This window comes from Callorhinus ursinus, unplaced genomic scaffold, assembly GCF_003265705.2.
Source record: "Callorhinus ursinus isolate GAN/ISIS: 27379988/994484 unplaced genomic scaffold, GSC_fseal_2.0 scaffold30, whole genome shotgun sequence".
NCBI classification, from domain to species: Eukaryota; Metazoa; Chordata; class Mammalia; order Carnivora; family Otariidae; genus Callorhinus; species Callorhinus ursinus.
Genome location: NW_027397092.1, coordinates 5,139,611 through 5,164,011, shown reverse-complemented (window position 1 = coordinate 5,164,011; position 24,401 = coordinate 5,139,611). Strand labels below are relative to the sequence as shown.

Genomic DNA, 24,401 nt, shown 5'->3' with positions numbered 1-24,401 from the left:
AAAATTAAATAAAATATTTCTTAAAATACAACAAGAAGGAAGGAGGGAAGGAAAGAAAGAAGGATTCCTATCTATAACTAATAGGAAAGAGTACCTCTAATCACTGGAGGGGGGGAGGCAAATACAGTGAAAAGAGAGGAAGATATGTTTAGAATTTACCAAAATGGCAAGAAGGTATTCTATTTAGCTATTAAATTATTTCTCAGACCTTTAAGTCTGTATCCATGGAGATGATTTCTATGCTGTCCATTACTGCAACTGAGGAAAATAAAAACCCGTAAAGTGGTCATAGACCTGACCGCCTGTAGATTTCATCTTACTCAAAAAATAAAATTTACTCAAAATAATTAGAAAATAGGAAGGCTCCAGGGCGCCTGGGTGGCTCAGTTGGTTAAGCGACTGCCTTCGGCTCAGGTCATGATCCTGGAGTCCCGGGATCGAGTCCCACATCGGGCTCCCTGCTCGGCGGGGAGTCTGCTTCTCCCTCTGACCCTCTCCCTTCTCATGTACTCTCTCTCTCTCTCTCTCTCATTCTCACTCTCTCAAAATAAATAAATCTTTAAAAAAAAAAAAAAGAAAAGCGGAAGGCTCCAGAAGAGGTGCCACAAATATTAACTGCAAAAGGATTTCAGAGAAAGGCCATATGTGAGTCTGTGGGGGCAGGAAATGGAGTGAGTGGTAAGGGGTCGCATCTCAGGGCAAGGGAGAGCTTGAAAGGAAGCCGAGCGGAGAGGACAGGAGGCCACGGGAAATGAAGGGTATACACAAATTAAGCAGGGAAGTGACACTGCAAGCCGCAGGAATTAATGGGGAGTAAGGCAGCCACATAAAGCTGAGTTCTACAGTTATTTCTTGACGAAAGAAACTGTGATACAGTAAGAGCGAGGGCTCTGGGACTGGGGCTTTGAGCCAGGAAGACCTGGGTGTGTCCCCCAGCTTGACCACTTCCTGTGTGACCGTGAGCAAGTATTTAAGAGCCCTGAGCCTAGATTTTCTTCCAGCAAATGGAGAGGTCTTGGGCATATCAGAGACAAGAGTACAGCCTGCTCAGAGGTATTTAACAGCTACTATTATTATTATGGTGGTGTCTACACAGCTCAACACACACCATCTGATTTTTTAACAAGTACAAAATGACTGGCCAAAAAAGTACCCCAGCCTGGTCAACCATGCTGATAAAAATTATCTTTAAAAATCTTACAAATAAAGGGATGATTGCATGGCCTTTTAGTATTTTACTGGAACACTGCTAACAGCCTCATCCAAACATTACTTAGCTCTTTAGGGAGACATAGTTATTTTTTGTCTTGTCACCTACTCTTAATTAGGCCCAACCTCTGTGACATAAGGTGTTACTTTCTGGATTCTGGTGTGATCAAGATGCACATGATTCCTGTGCAGTAGAAAACATAACCATAAAGGGTATGGTTTTACTGTTTTGTAGGACATTAATTAGCTTTGCGTCTAATCCAGCAAGATTATTCGGCAGCAGGTCCTGGTGGACCAGACAAACACTGTTGCTCTAATTCTCTTCCAAACCAGTTTTATCATCTAGCCAGCTCCCTCATTAAGCAATTAAACAGAGTTCTGTCGTATTTTCATTTTATATCTGTGTGAGAGTCACGCCTTTAATATTCTGAAGATTATATTTTGACAATGACTTGGTTGACCGGTTGAGCCAAAAAGATAGGGTTGGTTGGGTTTTCCAAACAGCTGTGCCATTCCTACATACAGGCACCAATTTAGTAAAAAGTAAAACAAAATAAAAAAGAAGGTACAAAGCCATCTTATTTTCAATTAAAAGGTACCGCTGATTAAAAAAAAAAAACCTTCTAGGTTTTCTGTCATACCCCCAGTATTCACTGAAAAAACGCTGTAGGATTGACCAGGGTTACAGGGTGTGGTGATGCAGGTAACAAAACAAGGAATCTCTAACTACATGACTCATACCTTGGTTTGGAAATGGATTCTATTTCCTTCCTTCCACATCTCAGTTTGTAGAGTCTGTCCTGGATACACTGGTTTTGCAAAACGAACCTTTAAAAGGAATGAGTTTGAGGGTTACACGTGTTTTAAAATGAAACCTTCCTACTTGTGGGGACAGAAATTCAGATGGATGTTAGAGAACATAAAAGGAAGAAAACAGAGGTTTAAATACATTTAAACTCATACAGGAACACAAATAGTAGTATGATAAAATTAAGACAATGGATATAGTTTGTATAAGCTAGTTTATGTTTCAAAATAAAAGAGTCCATAACTAGTCTTTAATCTTGACAAAGCAAGAAACAGAAGCACCATCATGTTAAGGAGAGTGATACAGGTACCCCCAGGACAACATAAAGGATGCAGCTGAAAGTGGTACCAAGCACGTCTGGGGAATAAGATCTGGGATGGCATGCGTGACAAAATAGTGCCACTTCTCATTTCATCATTTTCTCTACCACTGTATTTGCTGTGTACACAGGATTATGTAATAATACAAGTAGTTATAATAAAGTGAAAATCATGCAAATAATCAGTGTTACTACAGGCAGCACATCAGAAAATGCATTCTCACTGCTGCACAGAGCACAAATCGATAAAAGCTTCTGGAGCTATTTGACACCGTCTTAAACGTTGTTTTCAGTGTCTGTCTTTTGACGTACACCTCCACAAAGGTACTGTGTGCAGAGACAGGGGTTTTTTGTCATTTATAAGGGATGAAAATGTGAAAATCAGTAAGCAGCCATCATGCCGACACTGGTGTATGTTTCTGAGAGTTCAAATGCAGCCACTTAACATTTTTAATTAAGTTAGAGCAAATTACAAAAGAGTGAAAAAAAAAGTAAATCTCAAGTTTCTGTTAATGCCTATAGGCTGACGTGGGTATGCTCCCGATTAATTTATGAAGCAATCCAATTAATCTGTTGAAATTATAATTGCATACAATATCCTCATGGCGTAAGTGTGAGAGGTATTTATAGCTGCAATACGAACACATGCTGATTGCCCAGTCAGTGAAATAACAGAAATGTGTATTGTTTCAGTACGGTACCTATATTAAGTCACTAAAACTCCTTTTCTGCTCTAAAAATAAAAAAGGAACTAATGTTCAAATTACACAATAATACACACATACCTTAATTGCCTTGAATCGTGACACATCATTGTCTGCAAACTGCTGTAAAACATGCCTGGCAGAAAATCCAAATGTACATAATCCATGTAATATGGGCTTGTCGAAACCTAAAAAAAAGAAAGAGAATTTGGTTAGACATAGGCACATTTCCTGTTTAAAAGCCAAGGATAATTAATTCAGGATTTCAAACGGCACTCAGATGAATTATACCATCTATTTTAAGAAACGTGGAAAAGAGTTTGTAAAAAATACTTCTGGGGGGAAAACTATGAAATAAACAAACAGAGAAGAAACAAGAAAGGAATGCATGTTAGAGATGTGGGAACACAAAGAACTGTTACGTTTAGCTGGGGCTGTACCCATGAAGTCATCCATACTGATTTCAGTATCAGATGATCCCTCTGTCACCTCAGGCCCTTGCTCTCACCTCCAACGTCCTTGCCTGTCAGGAGAACTCAGACACCCGCCCACACGATCGGATCGAAAGTCTGCACTAGCTTCCCTCCTCCACAGTCTGAATTATGAACTCCAAGCACCCCATCCTCGGAACCCTGTATCCTGCCCTTCCCCATCCTTAGCATCAATGTGTTAGGGGAGGGCCATTTTTAAAATATTACTCAAACTAGCTCTCCTAAGTAGCAATGTCTCTAAGTGTTATTTAGATGACCACGCTAGTAGTTTTCATTGGTACATATCATGAGCAACTCACCTGCGAAACCAGCGAAGTTAGGATCGATGTGTAAGGGATTCCAGTCGCCACTGAGGCGGTACAAAGCAGCCTGCAGAGAAAGAATTATAAAAGCAATGAGCTATTCTCAGTAACTAGTTTCTGAGAAGACATTAAAAGAAAAACAGGATATATGGCCGGTTATTAAATAAGAAACATATTCTAAGTGAAGCTCTGATTTTAAAAAATAACTATTTCTAACACAGAAAGATGAACTGTAAATCAAATGTGTTTTGTAACACCTGCCACTGAACCCAGCTGGGGAGGAGGTGACCCATCAGACAATGGCAAGGGGAGCCACGAACTACATCTGGACAAGGAGCAAGTCACAGAAATGAATCTGTCAATCTACTCATTAAAACACGACGAAGATAAGGTAGATACGTACAGCCTCTTCTAACCAAGCAAAACTTAGGTCAACTTTCTTAACGGGGTAATTTGAAATGAAGCCTGTAAACGAACAGTAGACACATAAACATCAAAGACGAACGTCGACTTTCACTCTCCTGGTACCCTAAATCCTGAGCATGAGCTCATCCTGCAAGAAAACAGACTGACAGGTTGCCGGGGAGATGAAATTTCTACTTAGGCCAGATTTTCCTGTCACTTCTTTACTTCAATGAGGCAGGAGGAGCAGAATGATACAGAAAACAACAGGGAAAAAGCCGCCATAGCTCCCAGCATTTAACTTGTTTAGCGTTCAAACTTTTCAGTACTGACGGGGAGAGACTCACCAAACAGCCAACAGCTAGTATTCTGTGTATCTTTGTTTAACTCTCCCCCTCGGACCTGCCTCGGTACTTTTGCCCTTTCTCATCAGTTGCTACATCAGGCTTTCCAAGACTGTTGATATGCTGCATAAAGACTCATTGTGTCAGCATATCTGACTTTCTTAATTACCGGATTCTTATTATTTTTAATTATTGATTCTTTTTTAATATGTTTTATTTCTAGAAAACATTTTCCATAATGCATAGGAAAATGCCATTCCTTTTTAAATACGCTTTGTACAATTTTAATAAGCTCTTTCTCTTCTCCATCTCTCTATGTAATAGTTCTATAAATGATTCATTTTCTCAATTACTCAACATTGTTCCCTTTAGATGGCCTTCTAAAAATAACTAAATACAAATCAACAATTATTGTATAGTGGTGACTTGCAAGATTCTGTGTCATATGTGAGAGGATTAAGTGATCATTTTTAAAAAGCACTTTGCAAACAATAAAACACTAGGCAAATATACAGGACTGTGTTGCATACAAATGAAAACAAAGATACATTTCAGAGCCTGAAGGGCAAGTTGTCAAACATGATGGATCATGGGCTTTGACGCCAGACAGACCTGGGTTCAGATCCAGCTCTGCCATTAATGTGTAAGTTTCCTTACCACCCTGAACCTCAATTTCCTCATTTCAAAAACTGAGAGGTAATACAGCTCTTACAAAGCACTATCCTTGATAAATATTTACACCTCAATAAATGTGAGCTCTTATTATTATTTTAAAAGGAATTAGCAACAGTATGCAGGCTGAAAGAAAGCCAGGCTCAAAGTAGGTGAGTAAATGCTTTATTCGTTGTCTTACTGAGGACTCTAGCCTGGGAAACAGTCTTTCAGATTGCTCTGAAGAACTGTCCTGAAGCTTGTTAGCTACAGGAGATTATATATACAAAAGGGGAAAGGGGAACACGTGCTTGCAAGCATTTCTCCAAATACTTGCATGTCATAAGGTATAATTTGTTATGAATGTAGAAATTAAGGTTTTTCTGATTTCCACACAGACAAGAGAAAGACCCTAGGGTCCTCGTAATACATGATGTTTCTATACATCTGATTGTTTAAGAAATACTGTTTGCAGGGCGCCTGGGTGGCTCAGTGGTTAAGCGTCTGCCTTCGGCTCAGGTCATGATCCCAGGGTCCTGGGATCAAGCCCTGCGTCGGGCTCCCTGCTCAGCGGTGAGCCTGCTTCTCCCTCTCCCTCTGCCTACCACTCCCCCTGCTTGTGTGCTCTCTCTCTTGCTCTCTCTCTCTGTCAAATAAATAAATAAAAATGTTAAAAAAAAATAAAAAAATAAAAATAAATAAATAAATAAATAAATAAATAAATAAATAATACTGCTTGCATGTCTCAGTTGAACTGGTTTTCTGGTTCCTCCTTTTTATTCCTCCTTGAGGTCACTTGAGGTCACATCTGTCACCTACAGCAGTGTTTGTGCACAAGGATACAACAACCAAGTTTTAAGATTAGTACCAGTCTTCTTACCCCACAGATATCATTCCTGTAAATGAAGAACAACTAATTCTCCTAAAGAAATCCTTTTAAAGGAATATGAAAATTTTCATATTATTTCAATGACAGTATTGCTTCCTATAGATGGCAGAGAAAGCAAAGACAGAACAGAGCCAGCATGAGACACGACTGAAGTCAAGGGATGGATGTTTTACTAAATTCAATCATAAATGCAAAAAAACTGTTTTCCAAATAATAAGGAACACCATCAAGGCTTACTTTCTGAATATTTTGACAGACATTCATATTTCAACTTTCAGAAGGAAAGCTAAAATCTTGTTTTTTGTTTCATCTCTGTCTAGATACAAAAATCACTAAAACTCACAAACACATGTACACACACAACTAAGAAAAACAGCTATAAATTGCCTTAACTTGTGTATTATATGTGAGTGGGAGGCTCTTTGACATATCAGGAAATTAGTTCTTAATTTTATTTTTAAAAATTGTATCATTAAGTTAAACTAAATGCTAAATCAAAAGGCTCAGAAATGTGCACTTGCCAAATCCTCACATGCTCCAAAAAAGCATACAGATCAACACGAAGAACAAATAAAACAGATCCCAAGCCTATATACAGTAACTGAAGATGGAGAACACTGCCAACTTCAAATTGCTATCCACAGAAAAATAAGCACCAATTTCCAGCAGAGCTACCTTCTGAGCACCCTCTCAAAGCTACTGGAGAGAGCGGAGGGGGTCAGAAGGGGAGCGCAGAAGCAGTGTGGAAGAGAGGAGAGGAAAAGAGAGAAAAATCACTTCCAGAAAGTCCCCCTTAAGGAAAAAGAAAAGTCCTGAGGAGAATCCTGACAGATGAGAGCACGGACTACAAAGAAAAGAATTAGAAGTGTATAGGCCTCCAAGTGACAGTCCAGAAAGGCAACATTTCTGGGGGAGAAGAGGATAAAACAAAGACGTCCGCTTTCAAGACTGGATAATGTAGGAAAAAAGAAGCAAGACAGTTAATTTAAGATAAAGAGAACTAAAAAAAAAAAAAATGATTTTAATAAAACAGCTCCTGGGGCACCTGGGTGGCTCAGTTGTTAAGCGTCTGCCTTCGGCTCAGGTCATGATCCCAGGGTCCTGGGATCGAGCCCCGCATCGGGCTCCCTGCTCCACGGGAAGCCTGCTTCTCCCTCTCCCACTCCCCCTGCTTGTGTTCCCTCTCTCGCTGTATCTGTCTCTGTCAAATAAATAAATAAATAAAATCTTAAAAAAAAATAAAATAAAATAAAACAGCTCCTGACAATGTCCCACTCCAAAAAGCCATCTCTCAAAGAAAACACACTTTGCCGCATTGACGAAGTGGGCAGTCCTGAATTCCTTAACGAGAGAGTCTTGTAAACCATCACAAACTACCAATCTTACCCACAAACTGCGAACAGGTAAGCAGCCTCCATCTGTAGAAAGCTACTGTAAGACTAACAGAGGAAATAAGAACCAAAGCATTACAATAAATGAAATTTCCCCAAACAAAACAACTACCAAACAGAAGAAAACTATAACACAACACTCAAGCATTTGGGGATATGAAACAAACACCATGAATCTAAAACTCAAAAACCAAGAACATCAAACGGACAACAAACATGAAGGAATGAAATAAGATAGGATTAAACTCAGGAAAGAAAGGGAAGGGGGGAAATTCTATCGGTAATGAAGACTAAGTTATAAGATGTCTACGGGCGCCTGGGTGGCTCAGTCAGTTAAGCACCTGACTCTTGGTTTTGGCTCAGGTCATGATCTCAGGGTCGTGAGATCGAGCCCCGCATGGGGCTCCGTGCTCAGTGGGGAGTTTGCCTGAGATTCTCTCTCTCCCTCTGCCTGCCACCCCCCCTCAAATAAATAAAATCTTTAAAAAAAATTAGAAGATGCCTAGAGGGAAACATATGCAAATCAAAATTTAATATGGGACATAAAAGAAAGGGAGGGAAAGAATCAAGAGAACAGAAATGAGACCAAGAAGGAAGTAAAAAAGGCAGAGACAAAGTGGCTAAAAGAAGACAGAAAAAGATCCAACACACATAAGACTGAAGTACTTAAGAAAAACAAAAGAATGAATGAGAACTACTATTTAAAATTATAGAAAACTTGCTGAAAAGAAAAGAAGATGTAAATATACCTATTAAAAAGGCCTACCAGCGGCATGGGGAAATTGACCAGGAACAGGCAACACTGAGACACAGCCTAATAGAACTATCAGGCTTTAAAGATAAAGAAAAATAGGGGTGCCTGGGTGGCTCCATCAGTTGAGCGTCTGACTCTTGATTTCAGGTCACGATCTCAGGGTCATGAGATAGAGCCCTATCAGGCTCTGTGCTGAGCATGGAGCCTGCTCGGGATTCTCTCTCCCTCTCCCTCCACCCTCCCCACTGCCCGAGCACTCACTCACTCTCTCTCTCTCTCTCTCAAAAAAACATAAATATTTATAAAAAAATATATATATATATATATATATATATGAAACATATCCTAAGGGCTTCAAGGATAAAGACCAAGTAACTCAGAGAAAGATAATTAGGCTGGCATCAAAATTCTCAAAAGCCACATATAAAAGCAAGGTAATGACAGAACACCATTTTTGAGAAACTCAAGACTTCATATCCAACCGAGTTGTTCTTTAAGCATCTAGGGTATGGAAAAACGGTTTTAAATACACAGGAACCAAAGGAACACTATATACATGAGCCCTTCTTCAGGAATCTACCACAGGAGGAGTTTTATCCAACACAAAGGTGACAGGGCAACATTGAGCAAAAGGACTGATATAATCATTTGCAAATCTAAGGGAGGCATTGTTCTTCAACATTGCAGAGCCAGCAGTTTTGTGTCTCTTGATAGAAGAGATACAAACAGGAGAGCACAGCACTTTGCAGAACAACACTTTCAGACTGCAGGGCAAAAAGGGAGAGCCAAACAGAGCAAAACAATCTCAATGAGTTAAAGAGATAAAGATCAGAGCTCTGGGAGACTGTGCCCCTGGAATGTGTCTGCACTGGAGAGGGGGAAGCTACAGAAGAGAGCTCCAGAAATCTAAACAGACGTTGGCCCCCTTGAGGGCCCTAGTAGAGAAAGGCCCTGGGAGATGAGCCATCACATGAAGAAAGAGGCCTTGCGGAGTTTAGAGGCACTCCGGGCAGAAGTCAGAACAAAGACCCTACACTTATCAAAGATGTCATTTTGGACCTCCTGGCCCGGCCCGGCCACCATCGGAGAACAGCTACATGAGTGAAGGCAGAAGGAACATCCAGGCAACAAACAGAATCATAAAAAAACAAACAAAAAAGGTACTACTTATTATACACCTGGTAACTTAATAAAAAATATTTTAATGGATGGTATAACCAATATACCCAAGACTAACTCTATTTAAGAGTCTCATGCTCTACCGACTGAGCTAGCCGGGCGCCTAAGACTAACTCTATTTAATAATGATAGTAGCTAATGTTAGAATAAGTGGTATAAAATATGTATCTATCTGGGGCAACTAGATGTTTGGTTCATTCTCCCCAACTGTAAAGCCTGACATCTAATATCTATTTCTTCTTGTCTTTCTAGATTACTAAGGATGCATTTTCTACTTATTAATTATGAAAAACGACAGAGGACACCTGTAATGTCATACCAGTTTGAAGATGAAGAAATGCTCCTAAAGACATGATAAACAGACCATCCCAGAAGAGATACGGGGTAGAGCTAAAAATATGATTGCCAGTTTCCTTAGTGACCAAAAAGTTACTGATTTAACATAAACACCTAGCACAGAGTTGACGCTATAATTGCATCATCTTTTCTTTCCTTCCCCTTCTCCTTCTGGATCTGCCCCTCCACAACCATCTCCCACTCCTGTCTCATGTGGTCGCTCCCATTCTCAGCCCTCCTGCAGCGCCGTGCTCTCCTCCTCTCTTTCAACGAGCTCTCCTTACTTCTCATCCCTGGCCCGGCCAAACTGCAAGCCCTACATCTCTGGCTACACCCCACGTTAGCCCAGCTAAGTGCCAGCTCTCCTACCAGAACCTTCCGAACACCATTCCCTCATGAGTGTCCCTTCTCAGAATGTCCACAGCACTTACACACCAATTCAAAGCCCGTGTTTAATCATTCGCTGCTTGGAACGGGTGCCCTAGTTGTTCCGACATTTACATCCTGAGTATCCAAGTGTCCTTTCATCTCCATGACCACAGATCACATTTCTTCCACTTGATCTGGAGCTCCTATGGCACCGATTCAGTTTAAAACAGCCCTAAATCCCTTGAAGCGTATGCAAAGTTTTATGAAAAATGGCTTTTGAAGAAATAGAATGTGGCTTTCATCGTACTCTCAAATGACCATAAGAGACAAAATGCTCAGTCAAATGATGGGTGCCCGTTATTTACACCAAAAATATTTGTTAACTTAAAAACTGCCCTTCATCACACAGCAAAAGAGTCAATTCTGCACTAACGAAAAGTTCTACTTCTCTGAAAAAGAGTAAAAGAACAACAAAAAAAATCTCTCAACTTACTGTGTGTAGAAATTCAAGCCTTGGAAACTATTCAGCTTTTCTTATCTACAGCAGATACCTTTCGTTATTTCAGTAACCCAAGAATAATAAAAGGAGCACTGCTGGGTTTTCCGAACCCAGGAAATCACCAAGCCTTTTCTGTCCTTTTAGTGTCTTAATAAAATTAATTTCACTATGATGCTTTAATTAAACATAAATATGGGTGCATTCTTAAGAAATGGGTAAGAAACGGGGATGGGGAAAACACTGAAAGGCAAAAACGAATCTCAGGGAAAAAAAAAAGTGTTCTTCTTTCCATCACCTGACTCCATACTGCAGAAAAAAAAAAAAAAACACAATTACATATTTACTGATCTTAATTCTTCCTGGCTCATGAAATTATATTACTCTTTGCCCGCAAACATAAATCCTGCAGAAGTTCTCGTATCAAGCATATCAAAATTAGCATCAAAAACAACATAAACATAAATAATTTGCTGTCCTTACAGATGCTCCCTCACAGAGGACCATCAGAGATTTATGTATTCTGTTCTCTATCTGCATGCTTCATCCTCTGGCCACTGCAGGGAAGATTCTTCGGGGACTCACACGAAGTGGCCTTTTGCATCTTCATGGTTACCTTTCTTTTTTTTTTTTTTAAGATTTATTTATTTATTTATTTATTTATTTATTTATTTATTTGAGAGAGAGAGAATGAGAGATAGCACGAGAGGGAAGAGGGTCAGAGGGAGAAGCAGACTCCCCGCTGAGCAGGGAGCCCGATGTGGGACTCGATCCCGGGACTCCAGGATCATGACCTGAGCCGAAGGCAGTTGCTTAACCGACTGAGCCACCCAGGCGCCCTACCTTTTGTTTCTAAAATCAATCTTCGTGTGCTCACAGAATCTGTCAACTCATTTTATCTCCTCCATCAGAAAACAAATTATTTATGCCAAACAAAGGTGATTAAACCACCTACCCTTCCTAAGATGCTTTCTTTTTGCCTGGCCACTAAAACTGGCCTAAAATAATCTGTTTTCAAGCAATGTAGCTCAATTTTCTTTCCGGAAAGAGAAAAAGGTGACTAAAATTTCCCTTCTATTCCTTTTTATCCTGCCCACCAAGGTCTCAATGAAATTCTTCACTACTAAGCGAGGCAGTCTCTTTAACCCCTTGCCAACAAAGCAAACAGGGGCTTTATCACTTTTGGAAACTACGATCTTACCTGATTAAGGGAGGTGGTATCTCTAAGCACGGCATCGGGAGGTCTATTAGGCACGGCTAAAGCTACCTGAAATCAAAGAACATCACACGTTAAATACTAACAAAGTAACAGTCACTCTCGTCACTCAAACTGGTATTTGATGAACAGCCATGTTTCAATGTAATAAAATCAGCAAGTTGGATAAAAAGCTTGTAAAAATATTTCCTGCTCAGGAGATAACATTTCAAATTTCCTAAGTGCTGGCCTCATCTGTGTGATTTCCCCGAAATGATCCGTTTAATGAAAGGAATTATACAGCTGGATCCATTCTCCAGGCCACAAAGGAGAAAGAGGTGAAGACTCTTCTCCCAGGGCAAAAGGCGATAATAACTGTAAAAATCAGACGAACAACTCAAACCTAAATTGATTTCTTCTTTAAATGGACTTTACTAAGGGTGTGGGTCTCTCTCAGTTGGCTGAGACTCTTGGATGTATGGATTAAAGTTCTTCATCAAAACCAGTATTCCTTCCAACATTTGGCCTGTTTCTCTCTCTGCTCTCTCGCTCGTACTCCCACCACACGCAGCTGCTACGCTTGAGGTATCCCACGTTTCCCTGAGGTTCTGCATTCTCTTTCTTTCCTCCATCTTTTTTCTCTTTGTTCTTGAGACTGATGTTGGTAGGGAGGTAGACAAATGGACAAAGAGAGAGACAGTTCTTCAAGCTTTCTGATTCCTCCTTCTGACAGTTCAAGTCTTCTGCTGAGCACTCTAGAAAATTCTTCCTTTCCCTCATTGTACTTTCAGCTCCAGGATTTCTGTTTGGTGCTGCTACATAATTTCTCTTTATTGATTTTCTCTGAGAGTCACTGCCATCACATGTGACTTCCTTCAGCATGCTCTCCTTTATCTCTGAACACATTTAGAATAGCTGCTTGGAAGTCTTCGTATATGAAGAAGACCTCTCAAAGGCAGTTTCTCTTGCCCGTTTTGTTCTGGTTTTCTTTTCCTGTCTCTGGACCACGTGCTCCTGTTTCTTGTGTGTCTTGTAATTTTTTGCTGATGACTGGACACTTTAGATAACCTGTTACAGCAACTCCGGACACTGACCTCCTTGCCCCTCGGCAGGCTTGTTGTGACCAGTCACTAGTTTCTTTGTGCAGTGCCTTGGCTAGACTGTTTTAGCTAAGTCTACAGTCCCCCACCGTTAGCAGCCTCTGGTGGTGCTCCTCAGAGCCTCGGGCAAGAACACAGTCACCCTGGGAGCTCCACGTTATTAGCAGGGGTCTCTGCAGGGGTCTCTGCGACTGTCTCTCCTAGAGCTCTCTGTTCAATTGTCTGCCTTGTTTGGTAACATAATACCTAACTGTTAGGCTCCACACGCCAGATGATTGCTCTATTATTTTCAACAGTGCCATGGGGCATAAACGGCTCTAAAGACAAGCCTCTTCACAGAGCTAGTCTTTGAAGCCAGGCTTTGAGGTTTTACGATCCCATGAGGACTCTCCTGAGCTCTGTCTCCATGGTTCTCTCTAGTAAACTTCTAATTGGGCCAGTTGTTAGCTTCCTGCTCTCATGGAGCTTACCAGCCTCCTCTTGATTGTTTATCACTAACGTGATCTAGTTTCTATGGGCACCCTTCCTTTTGAATTTCCAAATACTCTGTTCCATGACAAGTCAGTTTCCTCGGAAGAACCTCGGCCACCTCTTATCACGACAGCCTGCCTTACCCCCTGGGCAAAACCCCTCCTCGACTGCAGTAGGGGGAGGGGCAAAGAGAGTGGCCCGCTCATCTCCAGGTGACAGCCTCACTTTACAAGAAGTGGTGTTGGGCAAGGCAAGTAGCTACTGGTCTCCTCAGCTTTCCTCTTCCAGAATCTTGCAAGCTGGGGCAAGAGGGAGTGGGGCCTGAGCCCACCCTCTAAGTGGGAGCTGGACAGAGGACAAGAATCCCCTGACCCTGGGCTATTTCTACCTCAAAGAGCTTCAGCAACACAAGTCGGGCGTGGCAGCAGGGTAAGAAAAACTAATGACCTCCTCCTCCTGGGAAGACAGCATGGCCCTATTCTGGAAGCCAGGGCAGATGGATCATGTGTTTTGGCGGCACACGCCTGGAGTGGAGCTTGCACCAGGCTGAACCAGGCTGAACCAGCTTGCACCAGGCTGAACTGCCCTGAGGACAATTCCCAGACACTTCAAATGTTTGTTTCAATTTTTACCAGTTACAATGCCATGACCGTTTCACCGGGGAGAGGGTCCAGGGAACTCCTCACACCGTCGTTCCAGAAGCAGTTTCTCCATACTGCTGTAAGTATACTTTATCTACTCCAGAATATTTATTATAGTAGAATCTTATTACCTCAAAACACATCAGAGGTAAAGCCCAGGTTGAATCAGTGTCAAATCCAAGTTATAAAGTACTTTTAGAAAAAAATGTTTTTAGGTAGAATTTGAGAACTAAAGAATAACTAGCATTGTCTTACATAAAAGAAATGCTTAAGTCATTTAATAAAGATTTTATTTTATACAAGGATCACTTGCATGCACTGGGTTTTTCTAAAGACTTCTGGGTGCTACAAAATTTGTATAAGAAACTAAAAATATTCCCATAATTATCTCAGGTACATTATATTTTTATCAGCCAGACTTTTCTATATACAACATGTGTTACCGATCAAAATATCCACACATAAACAGCACTTCCAATCCAAGAAGCGTAATCTGATTCAAAGAAGTGTGAATTACTGAGGACCTATGCTATGAAATTATACATATGGTAATATGTGTAGTTTGCACATACAGTAATATGTGCATTCAAAATATAGATAAGGACACCTAAATACCCATATATTTTGCTTATAAGGCCAGAGCCTACCTTGACTTTGTTTGACGTCCGTTTTCCACCAAAGCCTCCAGAGCCAACAACGAAAATAGAGAACTGATTATAACATACAAGTTCCTCCTCAAAGTAAGAATAGACTGAAAAGCAAATGAAAGCAAAAATAAAGTTATTCTCAAAAGACATGACTAGTTAACCAATATATGATCAGCGATTCCTTTCAAAGTTTGGTTTACAAAGCATGATTTCAATTCGTTCACTACCAGTCTCTGGAAGGCAGAGTGAAGAGCACCTTCACAAACCCTCGCTTCATCACGAAACAGCATCTCTCGCCTCTTCTTAAACCTCAACTGCCTATTGTACCTCAACTCTCTCCATCTCAAACATTTCCAAAAATCCCACCATGAAATGCAGGTATCCACACTCTCAAACACTCACACGTTCTGCCAAAGGACTCAAAAAGAGCCTGGAGTATAAAAGAAATAGTGAGAATGAAGGTGTAAGACTCAGGAGAGGAGAATCATGGCGTTTTCCTCACCATCCTATTCCCAGCAAACAGAATGGTCCCTGGGCCTGAAAAGGCACCCAATAAATATTTACTAAATTAACGAGTGAATTAACGAATATATGACATGAGTGAGCAAGTCAGTGAGTGAGTAATGGATGAATGCAGGACAACTATCCCTCTTCCCACTAACTAATTTCCCAGTGACAGTATGAGTACTATCTTGTATCTCCAGCTCTAGAAAACTAGAAATATGACTTTGAATGGCAGATTAAGCAAAAATCTAATTACAATAAAAAATAAGGAAGGTCATGGCAATTTATATTTAAAATAAGATTTTTCTCTTCATTACACAGGAAATGGGATGTCTCATTTCATATACACTTTGTCTACAAATTCTAATACATTATTACCCATTACCAAGCTGGAGTTAAATCAACGGTGTAGGTCAAGGGAAAAGAGTAAACAGGGTAGCTAAGGTCACGGCAGAACCTCTGTTTTGTGGTATGTTACGTATTTGGTAGCATGGGGAGGAGAGTAAAAGAAAACTAGGAGAGCTGAAGCCAAATGTTGGCCAACTTCAGGAATGACAAGAAAACACAAAAACCTACAACAGAAAAGGGAGGATGAAGAGGAAGAGGAGAAAGAGAAAAAGAGAACAGACATACGATGAAATTCTATGAGCTAACACAATGTAGTAGAATATTTAAGAGCATCAAAATTGTTCTCAGCATATTATTTAGTAAAAACAAGACAAGCTCCTCAACAGCATATAGAGTAAAACTTTCTATTTATCTATTTAGAACAAAAATGGTGAAGCCTATATTCCAACTATCAGATAATATTAAACTTTCCACTATAATTTATTTCCAAATTTTTTAACAATAAAGATCTATTTCTTATCTTCTTAAACTTCAGAATAAATGAATTTTAAGCGATGGATCTTTAGCCAATGTTAATTACTAGCATTTCAACATTTATTAAACTACTGTAACCTTTTCTTTCCCCACTGCAAATAAAATGTGGCTCAGGTGTTGAAGCCGCATTTGAGTTCAACAGGCCTGAATGCGCAACATTAGGAACCTAACTACCATTTATGAAAATGTCTCAGGAGTCAAATACGTTCCAAGTTCCAAAGAGCTAACAAAGACAAGAATATCTACAATATAGGCTCATTATCAACCGATGGCTGTCGATGTGTTCCTTCCCGCGAAGTCCGTACTCCAGCAAGCTAAGCTCACCACCATGCTCTGTATACCAGCCACACCTCTCACCTCTGTGCTTTGGTCCTGTGTCGGAAACGGCCCAGTCTTCCCACCCCTACCCCAACCCACTCCTTCTCCCCATCTTCGCTTCTTTTCTAAGAACTTACAAATTTTTAGAATGCTTATCTTGTTTTCTCACAAACTAGAAGATGAACACAAACTCAATGATCAGATTCTAGGGTGAAGCATTAGGTTACATACGAGGCCTATTAATCTAACAATATCATGAGAAGAATTGGAAGTGAGTTACCATCCACAAGAATTACTAGACCGGATCCTTTATCTAGGACATCAGCAATGACTGCTTCACATTTTAAGTTTCCTAAAATGAAAAGCAAAATAAATAAATAAATAGAAACTTTTGAAGACCGTCAAGTTATTGCATCCAGATAGGAGAGAATGTAACATAATTTCCACTGTAAGTTCAGGAAAACTAAAAAGTTATGCTTTGAAATAATTTTCAATATAATGCTGAATAATTCAACATTAAAAGGAAACAGCATACCTAAGTCACTACATTTGAAACAACAAGTAGCAACATAAGATCAAACTTTTAATACCCAGAAAATCTAAGGACCAGCATACCCCAAACTCGATGGAAAATAAAGTGCTGCGGTCAGGTTTCTTGTATTCAATCTAATGCTTATTTTTTTTAACCCAAGGAGGGGTCACTCAGCCTCTGACTGTGCCACCGCAGCTAACAAATGAACTGAGACACAGAGATGCTGACATCAGTCTCCCGATGTTTGTGGCCTTATGTCTCATCACCTAAGTTTTAAGGGAAGATCATAAATAGCAGTCATACCTTGATTTTCTACAGTTTAAAGAGGTTCTTAAACTTAAGCATCTCAGATTTTGAATATTCATATTTACTAGAAAGGAAACCTTAACACTACTTAAAGAAAATGTACAGAAGCTACTGAACAAAAATAAATCATGAGAAACATCACTTGAGACTAGGAAGGTACAAGAAATTGAGAGAAATATTTTCCACACCTTCCTATTCATATCTCTTTTCAGTTGTAATCATTTTTTTTTAAGATTTATTTATTTATTTTTGAGAGAGAGCACACGAATGTGAAAGCAGGGGAAGGGGCAGAGGGAGAGGGAAAGAGAATCTCAAGGAGACTCCCCACTGAGCATGGAGCCTGATGCGGGGCTCGATCCCAGGACCCTGAGATCACACCTGAGCCAAAATCAAGAGCTGGACGCTCACCCAACTGAGCCATCCAGGCACTGCTGTTGTAATCACTTTTGAGTATATGCCTCTAGCTCTGTCTTCAGATTTAAAATCCCTACTAAAGGCAGAAATCTCACACATTTCTGCTTTCCGCATTGCACTAGTTCCCAAGTGAACCCATGTCAGGCTGGTGACACACTCAACAGAGAGGGACCCTCCGGGCCTCTGCCACGGCCCCCAGCACCACCACCACACCGCACGCACACGACACATGCACTCACACAAAACCTTCGTATTTTATGTAAAAAAACAGGTAGGGGCACCTGGGTGGCTCAGTCCGTTAAGTGTCCAACTTTTGATTTCAGCTCAGGTCATGCTCTCAGGGTTGTGGGATCGAGTCCCACATAGGGCTCCACGCTGGGCATGAAACCTGCTTGGGATTCTCTCTCTCCCTTTGCCCTTCTCTCCACTCTAAAAAAAAAAATGAAATATGGGCGCCAGGGTGGCTCAGTCGTTAAGCATCTGCCTTCGGCTCGGGTCATGATCCCAGGGTCCTGGGATTGAGCCCCACATCAGGCTCCCTGCTCAGTGGGGAGTCTGCTTCTCCCTCTCTCACTCCCCCCACTGCTTGTGTTCCCTCTCTCGCTGTCTCTCTGTCAAATAAATAAAATCTTTAAAAAACAAATAAATAAAATAAAATGAAATAACAGATAATATAATATGATGTAGTAACAGGCTGTTTCAGTATGTAGCCAGGTTAGAGAACTCATCCAAAACTGAAAACTGTGCCTTGCCCACGGCAGGTGACCAGCGGAGACTTGACGAAGGAGGTTGCCACACGCTGGGCACCGCCTCACAGAAAACGTAGGCTGTAACACTGAAATAAAGCTATTTGGCTCTACGCAAGGAGAAGCTCACAAAATTTTTAGTAAAATAAGAAGAACTGGGGAGACATTAAAGGAGAAGTCCAGCTACTTGCTGACCTCTACATTATATAATGTGAAACGATAAACACTTTTTTTGTACTTTCCATCTTATGTGGTATTTAATTAGACAATATGCTGGCCTTAGAGCAGTGAAACAAAACAAATCTATCAAATTACAGTGGAAGAATGAGAAAAGCAGTTTTACTGAACAAACATATTACTGAGGAAAAGAAAATTCATTATTAAGGCAGACGTGAATCTTATTTACTTTTTTTTACTTTTAGAAAAGAAAGCAGGAAAAAGTTAATTACAAGAAATTCTGTCTGTATCTTTTAATGTGGTTTGCTTTATGAAAATCACTACCAACATAAATACCTGAGAAAGGAATCAAAAACCATATTCATAGGAATCATAGCTGATTACACACAATTACCAAGTTCAGAACACACATACTTAGAAGAAACTTTCGGTTGTTAATAACACACACATCAATGGAGATAAACTGTCAGTATTCTGAAGTAATTTATTAAATTAGACTACTAAAGGACAAAGTCTAAGGTCACCAAAGCAGCTACTCCTTAACATCAATTTACTCTAACGGCTGACAAGCCATTCAATACCTTGCCATATGATTTATTTAAGTCACTCTGCACCAGCTTAACACAATGACACAGTATGGAAGGTTAGTCAGGAAATAAAATGAGGGTATGATTAAGAAATCAGTGCTTCACGCACTCACCTGCTCTGGGAAGTGGTTTATATAACTCCAAGTATTGCTCCCCGTGGAGAACCTATGTCAGAGTAAACAAAATTGTATTAGCAGACTTTCATGTCTCACAGGTTCTGCTGTGAATATTGCTAATCACAAGTGATATTTCACAGCCCACATGCTCACATCACTACTTCCCCCAACTTATCTGTCTCAGTTTGGCTTCTACTTCTTAATCATATGATTCAAAATTAATCAGTCCCCCAATCTAAAGACTGTCAGATCTTTTGGAGCACAAAAGATACCTTTGTGTTCTTTCGTGACATTCACAAATCTTTGTTGACTGCTAATTATGGATTGTTTGCCAATGCAAACACTAAACTAGGCTATATTTCCAGTGCTTACCACTGTGCCTGGAACATACTGGGTAATTAATAAATATCTGTTAAATAAAAATGAACAAACTGTCCAGTGCAAGTAAAGTAATTTCAAATCACACATACCACATACAAACAACTCAACTAAAACATGAAAGTAAACCCTACGACACATTCAAAGTAAAAAACTATCACGGTCCACATTTCCTTGGTGTAATATCTTATAAATGATCTATATCTATAGATATAACCATAGATACATGTGCATCCATAAGATGTATCTTATAAATTATCTATTAGTAGATACCAAGGACACTGTGTAACTTGATAGCCCCTTAACCTCAATGGATGGAAACACGAACACACCAGTACATGTAGGAATAACAGGACAAGAAAAACAAGACCTGACCCACACAGTCAAATGACCACACCCCACCGGCAGGGGGCAGCTTTAATTCTGCGTCTTCCTCCAAAGCCAGAAAGGAACAAATGGGACAAATGCAGGCCAGCCCACTGTATCACATGGCCTGGAAGCTTGAAGCTGGGAAGACGGGGGTTTCAATTCAAGATGGCTATTCTTCCCCGCTGAAGACTGTGAACACCATTTATGATTGTTCCAATTCCTTCCAACTCTGAAGGAGTATTTGCAGAATTCTGAAACATTTGCTTTAATTGTTTGTACTTCAATTATCCAAACAGAATACCATGGCACGGGGACTAAAACAACAAACCACCTGGTACAATTCTCTTGTCTCCCTCCCAACTTCATCAGATGCTCAAATAAAATCATTTTTCACAGATTCAGAGCAGCAATGGGCTAACTGATCCTCTAGTAAATGGGTCCTCTAATTACCAAGGTCAGAGAAATTGGCTCACAGCTCTATGATTCAAGAGTTATCCCTGGGCTCAGTATCTGAACCCTACTCCAAAAAAATGAAATCTACCCCACCCCAAAAGCTTTCCCACAGTTGTTCGACTCCTTCCTTCCTGAAACAATTTGTTCACTTTGCTTCTCAAATACCACATCCTCCTGATATTCGTCAGAGCTTAGACCTCACCGGCCATTCCTTCTCAGTCTCTCTTGCTAATTCTTCCTCATGTCTTCACCTTCTCAACACTTGCAGGGTCCCTGAGCTCAGGCTCTTCTCTACTTACACTCATACATTACATGATTTCATCTCGTCTGGTGTTTTTACACATCGTTGAAAGCCTAAGAACCCCAGTGAGACCCCTCCCCCAAACTCAAGACTCACATATTCAACTACCCATTTTATAATTTTATACCTCCACCTGAATAAGTTAATAGAATCTCAAGTCATCCCCACCTTAAAGTAATTGTATATATCTACCTTACCATACAGAGTGTTATATGTAACTACTATACATATTAATAATGTGTTATATGTAATTAATTATAAATAATGTATAGAGACATATATGCACATATATCATCCCAGTTACAAAAACCTTCAGCATTGACTCCTTTCTCCTTTCCCTCACATCCAGCCTTTTGCTTAAATTACCGAAGAGACTCCTAACAGGTTTCTCTGCTTCTGCTGGGCTCCCATATAATCTACACAGTAGCAGAAATGAGCCTGTGAGTGATCACAGGCAGATCCTATCACTCTTCCGTTCAAAGCACTCCAAACCGCCCCCCGCCCCCCATGTTAATCAGAGTAAGCTGAAATCCCTCTAATGACCACAAGGCCCTCTTCTCCTACCGCTGCCCTCCCATTCCCCCGACAGCTATACTGGCCCCCTTGCTGTTCCCAAAACAAGCCAAGCATGCACCTGCCTCAGGGCCTTCCACACTTCTCTGTACCTCAAATACTCTTCCAAGATCATCACCTGGTTTACTCCTTCACCAGTAACATCAGGTAAAAATTATCACCCCCGTTTTACAGACAAGGAAACTGAAGCTTAGTGAAGTTCTTTACCCTTGGTCGAACAGTAAGTAAATGGCAGAGGGAGAATTAGGAACATGATGCCACAGTTGGGGACAGGGCCTGATTGCTGTTTTCTTCTTTTTGCTTGCCCTTTCAACTAACTCTTCTCTTTTATGCTTAAAGAAAAATCAAAAGATATGCTAAGTCTTTATTCCTGAATCAAGTGCCACAATTTTATTAATACACATGTGTGTGTACACATGCACGCATGCACACACACACGTGTGGTAGAGATCATATTTAAAGAAACCAAAAAAAAGCAAAATAAAGTTTTCTTATTATGCATACCTTTTCCAAGTTGACCGAAAACCCAGGAATCCCTGATAATTCTCCACCTACTATAGGTTTCTGAGCTATAATAACTCCAAAGGTAGGCAAACAGGAGAAATCGGTGCTTCCTTCATATATAAATTTCATATCTTTCGGTTCCTTGATTGATGCCCCCACGCCAAGGGCATACATAATAGTTTCCAGTTCCGTGTAAGCAGAAAAAAAGGGAGGAAGCTTATGGCCAATGGCTCCAGCCTATGAGAGAGGTGTAGAAAATTATTTTTTCACTGATAATTTTGTCCAATACTTAACATTTTAACTTCTTCAAAACTACCAACTGTTTGCATACCTATTTTGCTTTCAAAGAGATGTGAATAGAATGCCATGTTGGTGAAATCCATGGCATCTCTTAACTGTTTCATTATATTTTAATAGCAAACAATCAGAAAATGTGTAGAAAAGGACTTCATTTACAGATAAGTACTTTTTTATTGTTTGCTTTTTTTTTTTTTAAGATTTTATTTATTTATTTGACAGAGAGAGACACAGAGAGAGAGGGAACACAAGCAGAGGGAGTGTGAGAGGGAGAAGCAGGCTTCCCGCAGAGCAGGGAGCCCGATGCAGGGCTCGATCCCAGGACCCTGGGATTATGACCTGAGCCGAAGGCAGACGCTTAACGACTGAGCCACCCAGGAGCCCCTTGTTTGCTTCTTACCGACAGTTTGTCTCATTTTCAAATTTCCTATATCTGATAATGAGAAGCCCTATTAATCTGGCAACTATTAGCAACTCAAAAATACAAAAAAAAAATTATTATTATGAATGTGTCATAAATAGGGATAGTGAATTGCCCTATAAGAGCTATTGTATAAAATTCACTGTAAAGAGATGAGCAAAACACTGCATAATGCTTGTAAATGAGACTGCCTCATAATGGTTTTAGTTAAATTGCAATTTTACCTTAAGTTCCTCGCTAGCAATGTCCCTTATCTAATTGATATTGTATTTTTCTACTTAGTTATGATATGTCTAGCTAACATGTAAAGTATGTATTAGGTTAAAAAAGAATGATGTCCCAACTGTTGATCATGTTCATTCTGAAACAGGAGTCAATAAACAAGGGCTGAGAGCTAAGAATGATTTTTACATTTTTTTTTTGTTTTGTTTTGTTTTTTGTTTGTTTTTTTTTTTTTAAAGATTTTATTTATTGATTTGAGAGAGAGAGAATGAGAGATAGAGAGCACGAGAGGGAAGAGGGTCAGAGGGAGAAGCAGACTCCCCGCCGAGCAGGGAGCCCGATGCGGGACTCGATCCCGGGACTCCGGGATCATGACCTGAGCCGAAGGCAGTCGCTTAACCAACTGAGCCACCCAGGCGCCCTGATTTTTACATTTTTAAGGAGTGGTTAAAAAAAGAAAAACAGGAAGAATATGTGACAGAAATAGTATGTGGTCCATAAAACATTTATCATCTGGCCCTTCCCTGAAAAAGTTTGCCAAATACTATTCTAAAGTAAAATCATGGGCACCTGGGTGGCTTGGCTGGTTGGGCGACTGCCTTCGGCTCAGGTCATGATCCTGGAGTCCTGGGATCGAGTCTCACATCGGGCTCCCTGCTCGGCAGGGAGGCTGCTTCTCCCTCTGACCCTCTTCCCTCTCGTGCTATCTCTCATTCTCTCTCTCTCAAATAAATAAATAAAATCTTTAAAAAAAATAAAAAATAAAAAAATAAAGTAAAATCATATTTATAACCTGATCATATTCTTAGGGTTAAAATTAGATTGTTAACTTTATCACTATGTTTGCCCTGAGTCACAAAACTCCAAAATCAAATGCATCAAATGATTTATTTCTTACTATTTATGCACTATAATTTTTTGTTTAAAGGCTAAATACGGGAGACAGTAAATCAGGGAACTTTACATGAGCTATAACCACAGTTCTATTAGAATTTCGGACACAATGGGAGGTTCTTTATTTGCAGCCATGTTGAAATAGTTCCAAAATACAATCTATTGATGCTTTCCCTGAGAAAAAAAAAAGGGGGCTCCAAAGGGGCACTTAAATAGATATCCTTTTCTAAAAAGTTAGAAAAATAGTAACTAAAGTAGGCTTATCAACAACAGTACAAAAAGTGGGGGGGGGAGTACTTGTCTAATTATACTAAAGAAGTAAAAGTAAAAATAACTAAATAAATTAATTAATTAAAAATTAAAAAAGAAATAAAAATTAGACAAGGCTACATCTTAGCTTTATGATCATTCAAATTCTATAACTATTCGGTACATATTTTGTAAAAAGTTTTGTCATCACTTATCTTTCCTATTTAACAATAAATTAGTAGCTTGGAAAATAATATTTTTTGTGTGAAAGAAGAGAAAAGAGAGAGAAAAAAAGAAAAGAGAGAATCTTCAGAAAAAACAGAGGATTCTCTCCCCCACTTACAAATTCCGATGTAGCTGTTGATGCTGCGTGACTCGTAGGATTTGTCAAAACTCCTCTCTCTGAATCTATTTTATTCAGAACTCCAATTATACTGCCAATTGATTCTAAAAAAATAAT

At 39.9% G+C, this 24,401-nt stretch overlaps 1 protein-coding gene across 1 annotated transcript in view; it reads right to left on the bottom strand.

The window, feature by feature from the left end:
- Nucleotides 1-24,401, bottom strand: part of HSD17B4 (hydroxysteroid 17-beta dehydrogenase 4) — an 83,319-nt gene that overhangs the window by 19,425 nt on the left and 39,493 nt on the right. The window contains exons 12-20 of the mRNA XM_025860781.2: nucleotides 24,285-24,388; nucleotides 21,859-22,095; nucleotides 19,278-19,329; nucleotides 16,683-16,754; nucleotides 14,699-14,802; nucleotides 11,846-11,911; nucleotides 3,831-3,900; nucleotides 3,122-3,228; nucleotides 1,951-2,037 (exon numbers count right to left, since the gene is read on the bottom strand). Of these exons, the coding sequence (XP_025716566.1) occupies nucleotides 1,951-2,037; nucleotides 3,122-3,228; nucleotides 3,831-3,900; nucleotides 11,846-11,911; nucleotides 14,699-14,802; nucleotides 16,683-16,754; nucleotides 19,278-19,329; nucleotides 21,859-22,095; nucleotides 24,285-24,388 (899 nt within the window). The remainder of the gene's footprint in view (nucleotides 1-1,950; nucleotides 2,038-3,121; nucleotides 3,229-3,830; nucleotides 3,901-11,845; nucleotides 11,912-14,698; nucleotides 14,803-16,682; nucleotides 16,755-19,277; nucleotides 19,330-21,858; nucleotides 22,096-24,284; nucleotides 24,389-24,401) is intronic.